Below are 12,363 nucleotides of genomic sequence, written 5' to 3' on the forward strand. Positions count from 1 at the left end.
TATGAAATATTGTTATTTAGAAGTGTTAAGGGCTGGATTCTGATGAAGCACGAGAAGTTTGGACCAGATGGAACAAAGTATGTAAAAGTTATAAGGATGTGTAGTTTTGTGGCAAGACGCCATATTTTGCCGCCATGCCACGCCCACATAGTGTGGCAGTCGGTAAAGCTTTCAATAACTTTTGATCCCAAAGTACAAAGCCCTTGTGATACTGACCAAGTTTGAAGTCCATGGGGTGAAATCTGTCGGAGGAGTTTGTTAAAGTATGCGAGGTGGAAATGGGAAAAAACGATGAATCGTGCAATATTCAAACCAAGCTGGCAGACTTCCAGTTGGGTTTGAGGTATGGGTCCAAGAGGCTTTTTGGTGCGTCTCCACATGATTCATGTGTGTACCAAATTTCGTGTCTCTACGTGAAGCCTACTGCTAGGGCTAAGTATAAAACATGTGACTACCTGTTGCCAGCGGGGGGCGCTCTGACGGAGTGTCAATATTGATATGTGGGTGTGTTCAGGGCTGGACCCTCATCACGTATGAGAAATTTGGGACAGATTGGACAATGTCTGGTCAAGTTATACGGTCTCGTGTGTTGTGGCGAGACGGCATAATTTGCCGCCATGCCACGCCCACATAGTGTGACGGTCAGTAAAGCTTTTGATAACTTTTGATCCCAAAGGCCTTATGATGGTACTGACCAACTTTGGAATTAATCAGGTTAAATCTGTAGGAGAAGTTCATTAAAATATGAAATGTGGTCATTTTATGAAAGGGGGCGTGGATATAGCATAAGGGGCAGGGCTTTATGAAATATTATGATTTAGAAGTGTTAAGGGCTGGACTCTGATGAAGCATGAGAAGTTTGGAGCAGATCGGACAAAGAATGGAGAAGTTATAATGATCTCATGTTTTATGGCGAGACGCCATATTTTGGCGCCATGCCACGCCCACATAGTGTGACTGTCACCGGCGCGTTTCAGCAGCTTCCTGCGGGGATCAACTCATTGCGCTCACACTACTCTCCAGGTAAGACATGCGCTCATAATATTCTGCTGCATGTTTTGCTGAAATGTCATTAATGATGCCGTTCTTTGACATAACTCGCATGATTTATTCATTAGGCCAATGATTCAAAGCCTGGTCGATAGTTTGGACTTCATCAGCAACATAAATGTAATATTTTTATTTCATTTTTGACTGTAAAATTAGCTAACGTTCAGGAGAAAGGAAGCATCGACCTTTTTAAAGAGTAAAATGTGAATGGTTCTGCAGGGTCGGACATACCAAATACTGTTAAAATATGAAAGTAACATAAAACAATATTCACGGTTGGTGGTTGGTGAATACCCCTGACAATTGACCATAGAAGGCCAAGTGGAGCAGGAGGAGAGCACCACTGAGGGGCAGGTGGAGCAGGAGGTGGAGCAACAGAGAACCACTGAGGGGCAGGTGGAGCGGGAGCTGGAGCAACAGAGAACCACTGAGGGGAAAGGTAATCCGGACCGTGCTTGACCCATAGGTTATGTTGCTCAGCTTCCAATGATGTTTCCCCATAATATGTTAATAATTCATTTATTTATATTTCTTTGGGCCAGTAATTAAAATGACTACTCATAAACAGTTAATTAACAAGTGATTAATCTAAAGTAATAGATTAATCAATAATTCCTGCTATAAATTGCATCTGTGTTGTTGTGTTTGCAATTTAGTTCTGAAGTTCTTATTTTCCGTATTTCCAAAATTTTCTCAAAAAATGATGTGTACTATTTTGTGCATCTGCATTATACACTACTGTATGTGTATAGTTTTGTTTTTTGTTGTTTTTTTTGTTTTTTTTTACCAGTGAAGCAAACTTCACAGTGACAGAAGAGCGTTCAGAGCATGAATAAACAGAAAGATGATTGACACAAAACTTAAGTAATAAACATCATAGTGTGTATATCCTTGTGGAGTCAAGACAGGCAGTGTCCATGTCTATGAACACTTTAGTTGAAGGCACCGCATGTATTAGTCTATTGGATTGCCGTAAAATTTGAGGAGCTCATGCTGTCAAGAAATTTGGATTTTTACATACAGTACAGCACATAAACAAGCAAAAACACCTGGAGTTAATAGATCAACATCAGTTCAGTCTTACTACATGTGCTGCAGCATTTGTGAGATGTTACATTATTTAAAATAATAAATTCAATCATAGTGTGGTTTTTGAGTAATTTTTCTTCTCCAAACCCACAGCTGTCTCCAGAGGTCAGGGTCAGTCAGAGTGGCAAAAAGAAAAAGTCAGTTATGTAAATGTTGTAGGGTAATTAAAAATATATTTTTAATGAATTGTATTGGTATGATGATAACTCCATATATTGCCATAGCTATTTTTTCTTGTTTGTTTTTTTGAGTGGACATGCTATATGACCAGACTTTAATTTTACACAGAGGCACCAAGGCATCTGCCTCCGAAGAAAAAGCCACAAAAGTGTAAGTTAAGTTATTCCTGTTTTTAACCTGGGTGGCACAGACAGATCATTTAATGCATTTACATGCATGAAACAAATCTGACTATTGCCAGTCAGATAATAAAAAGGGTGTTGGTTTATATGTGTTACCCTACTCTCAAAAGTGCGTGTAAAGGCTATCTGTTGACATTGATATTTAACCCCTGTTTGCTTTTTAGAACTGCTTCTAACAGATCATTAGTCAGAATAGACAACCTAAATACATTCAGTCTTAGTTGATAAGGTGATGAAAGCCATGCAGTATAGGATGCAGCAGTGGAGTATTTTCAGTTGCCAGCTGTGGCTCAGTAGTTTTATGGTAATTCCAGCAAGAGTACCACATTGGAACTGAGAGCAGCTCCACGGTACAAGTTAAGTTTGGTCTAACTATTCATCAGTGATAAACATTGTCACTTTTCATCCTTGCAAGTTTGGTCACTGCTTACGTCTTCATAGCTGTATTTATTTGGATCCTAATCTAACAATGAGTGAAATGTGTTTTTGATGTCTACAGATTGCTCCTACCACACTCGCCTTAAGGCTTTCCCCATCAGGAGCATAATAAAAGAAAGAGTGAGAAAGGTTAGATAGGCATATAAGAAATGCATATAGTGGGCTGTAGGATTTCTAAACTTCCTTGTGTGTTTGCAATTTATACCATACTTGTCAGCTAGATACTTTATGAGTAGGGTCTTTCTGAATTACAGATTAAAATGCAGTTTGTACTGAAAATTTCATGATCCCATAATGTAAATACCAACTATTACTTATTGTACCGAAGAAACTCAGTGACTTCAACTTAAAAAAGTAGACTCATCCTAAGAATAAAATCTATGTTTTTGTGTTTTTATTGTCTTCGCAGGGCAAAGCAGAAATGTTGGTTGAGTTGGAGCCGTGTCCAGTATGGTATATACTCTGCTGTTTTTCTGCTTCATGTCTGCTTCATCCCTTGTACTCTCAAGAGCGAGAACAAACACATTACATTTTACAGATGCGATACAACTGTCAACTTCACAGGCTATGCTACCACTTGTTTCATGTCTTTCACTTGTGCTTCAGTTAAAACAAAAAATTGAAATATTTGCATAGATGTAAAATAAAAACAGTCATAATTAACATTATATTTAACAGCTATAAAAGACACATTCATAAAATGTTGTTTGCTTGATGCATGTTGGCTTTAAGTTTATTGGAAAGATTCAACAAGGACCAGTAACAGCAACATTTCCTTCTGTTTTCAGTGGTGAGCAGTGGCCCGATTCCTGGCAGCCAAAGAATTATCTTCAAAATAATGTTTAAAAATAAAATGTATAATTTGAACTCCACTTTTGTTTCTGCATATTTATTATTTATCTTCTGCATTTGAGGGGTCATGTCTCACCTTTGTCTTATGAGGTGAGAAACCCTGCAATTGGGTTGACACAGAGTTTAACCACAGGATTGGCCTTAATAAAACATTTACTTAATCCTACTCAGTTTCCTTTTCAGAAGTTCTTCAGCAACATATTTTTAAGTTTTCTGAAATATGTTGTACTATATGTTATTATATTACACTTTACATGTAATTAATTAATATAAATAATTCCATGTTCCACTGTTGGTGCTTTCAACCTGACCTCAGTCAGTGTTGGGATGTTACTGAGTACATTTACGCAAGTACTCTGCATAAGTTGACAAACCTCAATATTACAGTTTACAGTCATGTAATTATTAGAGATGAAACATTTTCAAGATTTTCAAGTAATATAATACTGTGAAAGGAGTCATTCTCCTGTGTTCTTCAACTCAAAGCCTACAACTACACCTGAAATTCTTCATTTTCTAACAGTTCATTATTTATATTTTTAAGTGAATTATTTTAGAAGTAGCCTAACAATTTGGGGTAGCATTTAATTTAATATTAAGACAATCCTTATCTGGATTACCATGGTTATAACTACTACCTGATGGAGACACGAAACAACTGGGTCAACAACTGGATCAAGTTCTTCATCCAGAGAGTCAGCGCTTCGTCACGCCCCTCATTGTGAGCGTCAGTGAGAAGGGGGAGCCCCCGCCTGTAGCCCTGAAGTAGTACACACACACACACACACTGTAGCAACTTCCCATTTTATAATCACAGGTTGTAAAATGCAGTTTGTTAACGGAGATAGTGGCATTTAGATTCAGGTTAAGGCCGACCAGCTGCAATTTGAAATGGGATGAAGCCCATCCATGGCAGACAATGTAAAACAGGAGTCGAATGAGCCCGCCACACACACCGGAAGAACTACAAGTACACCGGCCAAGTTGTATGCTTCCTACTGAGTTTTATGGCGTGTCTAAAGGGAATTGTAGTTTTTAATTATATTAGTCAGAATTTTTCAGTTTTTAACTGTGGGTAACTCTGGAGTTTTAGGGGGTGGGAAACACATTGGTGTTATCAGATTTAAAAAACTGAATTGTTAAATAGGAGCACATTTCTTGTGTTCATATTTAACAGGTGCCCAAAGGTGACCATAGCCACATGACAGCTGAGGTCAAGAGCTTTCTATAACAGCTGTTCCCATGTCTGTAGCTGAATGATAAGCCTTCAAATTGCACCAGGTTTACCAGTTCAAAGGTCAATATTTTAAACCAGGAGGCCACATAACCAGGTTATGTTACTGTGCATTCAAAGAGTGGTGCTGTCGCAAAGCAATCGATAAATCTATACATTCACATACACCTCTATACCCACACCTTTTTCAAATTGCATGAGAATCAACTCATGTGTAGATCATTGTTAAGTCAAGCAGGCCACGTATCATCTTCATACTGCCATGATGTTAATCTGCAAGTTGAGAGCTTTCCAATGATGTATTTGGTTTAGTCCTACGCCAAAGTTTTAATTTTCACATTTCATGAACATAGCTTTGCACAGGCATAGCTTTACAGAACCCTTTGAAAGTGAAATAGGCTGACATATTTATTTTAGATTATTTTTGGACTCACTCATTTTTTCTGATTCCTCGTTAAAATTGTTGGACTTGGCCTGTTTTAACCTTATTTTTTGGATGAAATGCAAGACATGTGTTAGATCTACAGTATGTTAGGGTCAGTGGTGGAAGGTAACTAGCGCTTGCACCCAAGTACAAATTTGAGGTATACTTGTAATTCCATTTCATGCAGCTTTATACTTCTACTCCACTAGATTAGTCTGACACCTTTAGTAACTAGTTACTTCAAAATAACAAGTTTTCACACACTTCCTGCCCAGTGAAAACCACAAAGTTGATGGTTTTAAATGAACATTTTTAGAGATTTACATGGTTCTCACAGGACAGTGATGCTACAAGTATATGGACCATATACCTTATACCTTATAGACCATGATGCATTGTTGTGGATTAAACTACCAAACAGTATATACTGTAACATCAAACTTAACGAACAGCCTGAGGCACTGCTGAGGTGTAATGGAAGCCCATGTTGCTTTTATAGCAGCCTTCAGGTCATATGGTGTCTCTCACTTTCCTCTTAACAAAAGCCCATAGACTCCTATGCTACTCCAGCTTTTGGTACCTTTGCAAGTGTGGACAGGTGCCAAGTCCTGCTGGAAAATGAAATCAGCATCTCCAAAGAGCTGGTGGAAGCATGAAGAGCTCTAAAATGTCCTGGTAGATGACTGTCCCCAGATTCTTGAATGGATTCTGCTTTCTTTATGGAGGATGCCAATGACTGTCTTCTGGACATCTGTCAAGTCAGCAGTCTTCCCCATGATTTTGTAGATCTGGACTGAGAGACCATTTGAAGGCTCAGGAAACCTTTGCAGGTGTTTGAGTTAATTAGCTGATTAGGGTGTGACACCAATATTGATTTTTCCACAATATTCTAATTTTCTGACACAGAATCTATATGACTATCACTTTCTGAAATGATTGACAAAAAATATTGAACTTTCTCACAATATTCAAATTTTTGATGATGTACTTGTATATACTATCAACGCTTATTCTGTGGACTCACTTGTGATGTCTGTTAAATAACGATGTAATATGGATAATCATTTTAATAAGCCTTTTTGAAAAGTTATTAAAGTGTTTAACCCTCCCGAGAATCTAATAATGGCTACATAGTATGATGGCTAATACCCACAGTGACCCAGATGAGGATATTAATATATCAGTGTTACCCCAAATTATTTACTTCTAAAAGAATTAACTTACAAAAAATAATGCATTGTGTTATATAATTACAGTAATGATAAAGTCCCACATATAGATATATATACTGTATAACGTTTGTTTCTCTTTCTTTGTATGTATGGAAAGGTGAAAATACTTATCTTTGGAAATATTTTATTTATCTTTCATGAACATACAAGTGAAATGACATATATGCATATATGTCAAATAAGCCATAAGACTATTTATTCATAACACTGGACAACAAGGCTAGGCTAACTTGAAAAGCACTGACAAATCAGGATGGAATCAGGTATAATAAAAACATAAAACAATGTATTACGTATGTATTTTCTATGACAATGTATAATGTGCCTTTGAGCAAAGTGCTGTGCAAACAGATAAATGTTGAATTTTCAAAAGTATAGGATGGCATACTAATTCTGATGTGCCCTTGAGCAAGATACTGGAGTATGTGTGAAAGTGTATGAATAGTAAGCTAAAAACTGATAAACATGAATGTGTGAAGCTTAAAAGCGAGTAGTCTTTTAATATATACATATAAAACAATCCTTCAAGAGTATCGGGTCTAGGCTTGTGAATAACTGAATATTAATCAACAAACATAGAAACATAAGTTAATTACCTAGATTGTGTTCTCCTCTTCATCTTCACTGGTGTCTGGACTGCTAAGGTGTTCGTCCTCTTCGATGTGGAAGGACAGAGGCCTCAGGACCTAACGCAGTCTTGTACTGTTGCTGGACCTCATGAAATCTGTTCAACACCTCTGAAAGTGTTGCTGTCTTCGCTGTATCCTCCGTCGTAGGATACAGCGAAGTCCTTCACTTCCCGTGCCTACATTTGAAAATAAACAAGAAATTACATTAGACACATACTACATGATAAGATAGTAGCACAGAGGCCCCTCCCATTCAAATCTACAGTGAGAGGTTTTGCTGCAAGGACCAACGAGGCAGCCAGTGTCTGACCTGCTCTATATGAAAAGTGTCCTGAGATATTGAACTGAATACCTCTCCAGCAAGCAACTATAACTGCCATCTTATTATGCACAAGCCAACCTGGCAAACAAAGCCTTTAATGTTCTGCATCCAAGTGATGTGACTAAGGCTGATTTGATCAGATTTTTTGTCATTTGAAACACATACTTTAAAATGGATTGCTAAGTACTTACCCTCCTCAGCCACCCTGTTCTTGAGAACCACTGCCACGTTCTGCAACCATGTGCAGTGTTGTGCCATCTCCAACACCAAAACATTTTTTTCTTCTCGCAGTCGCATTGTCAACATCACTTGATCGTGCAGCTGCTTCTTGATTATGATATTACCTAACAATCAAAAACATTACATGCATACATGAGACTGTTTCATATAATAGCATTACAAATTGTTTGAAACTATAAACGGGTACTTTGTAGAAAATTGATACATAGGAAAACTGAAAATAAGTCCATAAACTAGATGAAAATTAAAACACTCCATATGCTATTTGGATGACTCAGTTAAAGGCATACCAAGTAAAATGTTCCTATAAAACAATGTTATTAAATGTTTTTAAATTCATATGAAGCATGTAAAACTGACATACCGCTACCATGAACCACCCCTGGCCATATTGGGGACACAGTGCTCTCTACGGTCAGGGAATGCTCCACCATGGCTGTATCTATATTTGTGGCAGAGGCTTGCACAAGACGGTTATATCTGTTAATCTGTTAAAAAATCTTTTTGTCTTCCCCCAGCTTCCCTCGAATGCGATGGCGAAGTTTGCTGCTGTCTAGAAAGACATGAAAAAAGATGCAGGCTTGTAACAGAACAAAAATGCACTGCACACAATCGTCATTTAAAGAACAGAATATAATAATTCACTAAATTAGCTTAACAGCAACTAGTTTACGTACATACTGTAGTTGTTGGTGGAGAGTTAAGAAAATTCTTAAATGCAGCAATTTGATTTCATCAGCCCATTATATAATATAGTCATACCATTCTGACGGTAGAGGGTTTGCTTCCGCTGTGTCACACTCAGGTAACGGCCCTCGATAGACTGCTGAAGGCCAGTGTTTGCGGTGTCCTCAGTGCTATCAGATGTCTTTGGCATCTCTGTAGAAATATGTGATAGAAAATAACACACAACAGTTTCAATGTTTTAATTGGTCTTACATATCAAACCCCTTTAACCCAACCTGACTGTATAACTTAGTATATATGCTTCCTGTAGGAAAACTGGAAGTTACGATAAACATGACATGAATATACATAACATCTAATACTGACATGTTGTTGGCTGGTGGCAGGTCACCATCTGTTTTAATCCATAGATATAATCCACAGAATTCAGTCAGTCAATAGTATTAGAAAGCGATATAATTTGTTTTCTGTTATTTGGTCATACTTACCATCAGCTGCCCATTCCTTCACATCTGAGGTCCACTGTGACACTGTCTCATCCGAGCACTGTAGCTGGGTTTGTAGTTCCCCTGGCCTTGCAGTCTCATCAGTGAGTCTCTGACAGGTCTGATAAAGTGTTAAACAATAGTCTGAATTAAAACTTTGTATGACTGACAACAGGCCAAGTGTACACAAAACAATTAAGAGACACATGAGACTTACCTTCACATATCTTGTGGAAAGGGCCTGATGAAGAGTGACATTTTTTTTCATTGCATGCACTGTAAGCATGTCCACCCGTGCTGTTGAAAGCAAATAATGAGGTTAGGATATATACAATATAAAAAGGTATGCATAACACTTTACTTGTCATTCTTTCTCACTTTGCAGTATAAAACTCTTACCTGCAGAGAGGAGATGAAGTGTTAACTTTACATGGACACTCCACGTGATATAATCAAATTACGTCGTGCCGAAAATGTATTTGTTGTGTCGGCGAAATTCATAATAAAATGCGCTTGGATAATTACTGTACAGTAAATATCAAAGGGCATTTTATTCTGATATTCCACAGTGACACGTTCTGTGAGTTTTTGAGTGAGAAGATACCCGAGGTCCTCCGGTATTAGACTGGAATTATTGATTGGAAACAGATTATTTTTTAATGTAATGTAATATTTACTTGGCTACACGGTGGTGTGGTGGTTAGCACTCTTGCCTCACAGCAAAAGGGTCGCCAGTTCAGCGGCTCCTGTTCAGGGTGTACCCCGCTTCTCGCCCAACGTCAGCTGGGATCGGCTCCAGCCCCCCGCGGCCCAAGTCCGGATAAGCGGAGAAGGATAATGAATGAATGAATATACAAGGGCATTGTATTGTGAATTTCGCCGACACAACAAATACATTTTCGGCGCGACGCAATTTGATTATATCACGTGGAGTGTCCATGTAAAGTTAACACTTCATCTCCTCTCTGTTGTGTTTAGCCTTCATGTCAGCTCGCTCTGAACCGGCTCAATGAATTTACCATAAATATCACAATACGGGCGCACTACATATATATGGGCGACTGGTTTGACTATGGAGAAGTGAATGACGGCAAGAACCAATCAGGAGGAGGATCAGTGTCCAATATGTACCTACCCTTTCCATTTTGATGAATTGCTGGTGTGTTGTGGTGAAATGCTGGCGCGTTGTGGTGAAATGCTAGCGCATTGTGAATTGCTGGCACGTTGTGGTGAATTGCTGGCGCGTTGTGTGAATTGCTGGCGCGTTGTGGCGGAATGCGGCGCGTTGTGGCGAATTGCTGGTGTGTTATGTGAATTGCTGGTGTGTTTTGCACTTCAGGGCCACCGTAAATAAGTCATCAATTCAAGATAATAACAGACAAATTAATCAATGACAATAATCATTAGCTTTGGTCCTACCAGGAGTCACTTGAAAAGCGGACCGATCTTCGTCCCCACGGACCTCACATCGATGTAAATCATCGAAATCATCGATATAGCCTGTGGGGCTCAGCAGCAGGACATCGCCGCTGTCCTTCACCAGATAAATACTGGATGGGATCAGCTGAAGGTGGAAGGAAGACAAAGTTAAATGTTTGATACACTGTCATGCACGCACAGAGTCACACGTGTTTTCTTTTCCTTCACTCCTAAAAGAAAACACCTCAAGGTGCCACCAGCTCCTAATGGTGTAGGTCAGTGGTGTAGTCTAGTTTTTTGCAGTGGTTATACTATCTATACTCGTACTGACCCGTCCCAGAACAACACATCTTACAACAACAACCATCTTAGAGCAACACCTCATAAGCACCATCACCACCTTGTGTCTGATCCTAACATCCTAACATGTTGATAACAGACCCAGTCTGTCAGAATGCTCTCAACAAGATGTATACTGTAAGCTATGCATAAGTGAATGTGATTCAGAGTCAGATGTTTTTTATTCTTGAACTAAAACCATCTGAATCTGAATCACATTCACTAACGCATAGCCTTCAGTATACATGTTGACAGTATTCTGACAGACTGGGTCTGTTATAAACATGTTAGGAGACAGCATCAGACACAAGGATGCATGAGACTGGGCATATCGTTCATAGTTCTGTGATTTCCCTGATGTTCATGAACGCGACATACAGTAAGGGGCTGAGAAGCCTGTCAGTCATTGTCGTTCTCATGACAACGGGTTGTTTTGAGGTGGGCGGGAACTGGGGATGTCCTGAGAGCTGACAGGCGAGAGAGCCGAGCTAACGGTTGGTCCGTTCATGATAATGACAGGTTAGCTTGTTTTGGTGTTGGCTTACGGCCCACAGTAGCCTGATTGTTCACGAATAAAGCAGCGTGAAACCAGCTGATGGTAGTGAATGTACTGAGGAACGGTAGACTATATTTAAATATACCAACAATCACCTGCTATGCTAATTTCACTTGCCGGTTGGCGTTATGGTCGCGTCGGGCTCCTTCTATCACAAAATGATGTTGTAACATGTGCTCGCGCATTAAGCGGATATATGAAAAAAAAATCTAGCGGAGTAGTATCACGCAGAATAAACCACTGGATATTCTCAAATCACTCCCCTTTTACAGTGGTCATACGGCGTATACCTGCATATCACGTAGATTACACCACTGGTGTAGGTGCCATATTAGTAGTTAAGTATTTCATTGGAATTGCAGTTCATGATTGAGTAAATGGGAAAGCTATATGGGACAGATAAAAAGCCTTTACCCATAGGCAGATACATTTTTATTATTGCTGACGTCACCAAACTGACGTCATGAATTCCATTCATTTTTTACAATGACTAATTTTACTTTTTTATCAATCAATCAATCGCTGCCATTACTTTAACGGAGCAGCATCCGCTGCGGGGCCTTTGTGTCATTAATTAGCCTACATCTCTCTTGAAGTACAGAGGCGAAACATGCCGCCCATGATTACAACAAATGTTATTAGAACAATACATAAGAATTGGCCTACCTTAAAAATCCGGGAAATGTTGGTTATTGTCAGGTCCGTGTGCCTGAGATTGACGGTTCGGGCCCCACGCCACAGACTCACTCGTTCAGCATCCATCATTCAGCAGAGTGAAGATCGTGCCTCAATTCGGTGAGGTTATAGGGCCAGTCCCAGTCCCGCCAAGAAAGTTCCGGCTCCACCCATAACTGCAAATGGGTATACTCTGTTTGAAATTGATTAGTTGGCGACAAGAAACATCAGACGCAAAAAAAAATAGGCTATGCTTTGATTGGCTTTCATGGTCAGCATGATATTTCAGTTTGAAATACGAGTAACAGTGCTGTGATAGACTGCTTATGA

At 39.2% G+C, this 12,363-nt stretch overlaps 1 protein-coding gene across 1 annotated transcript; it reads right to left on the bottom strand.

Moving 5' to 3' along the window:
• Positions 1-7,409: 7,409 nt before the first annotated feature.
• LOC131981386 (uncharacterized) lies at positions 7,410-12,120 on the bottom strand. The gene is made up of 7 exons (XM_059345659.1): positions 12,025-12,120; positions 10,464-10,608; positions 9,262-9,341; positions 9,048-9,165; positions 8,635-8,751; positions 7,824-7,976; positions 7,410-7,486 (listed from the first exon to the last, which is right to left on the bottom strand). Exons 1-7 carry the CDS (start codon positions 12,118-12,120, stop codon positions 7,410-7,412), a joined length of 786 nt encoding a protein of 261 aa, XP_059201642.1.
• Positions 12,121-12,363: the final 243 nt, after the last annotated feature.

This window comes from Centropristis striata, chromosome 12 (assembly GCF_030273125.1).
Source record: "Centropristis striata isolate RG_2023a ecotype Rhode Island chromosome 12, C.striata_1.0, whole genome shotgun sequence".
NCBI classification, from domain to species: domain Eukaryota; kingdom Metazoa; phylum Chordata; class Actinopteri; order Perciformes; family Serranidae; genus Centropristis; species Centropristis striata.

What these genes read in the sequence shown, in the direction of transcription:
- LOC131981386 (XM_059345659.1), bottom strand. Translation starts at nt 12,120, where the DNA reads ATGGATGCTGAACGAGTGAGTCTGTGGCGTGGGGCCCGAACCGTCAAT. An exon ending in TTTCCACAAGATATGTGAAG is followed by an intron (nt 9,166 to 9,261) that starts GTAAGTCTCATG and finishes ACACTTTATCAG; the next exon opens with ACCTGTCAGAGACTCACTGA. An exon ending in GAACAGGGTGGCTGAGGAGG is followed by an intron (nt 7,487 to 7,823) that starts GTAAGTACTTAG and finishes TTTCAAATGTAG; the next exon opens with GCACGGGAAGTGAAGGACTT.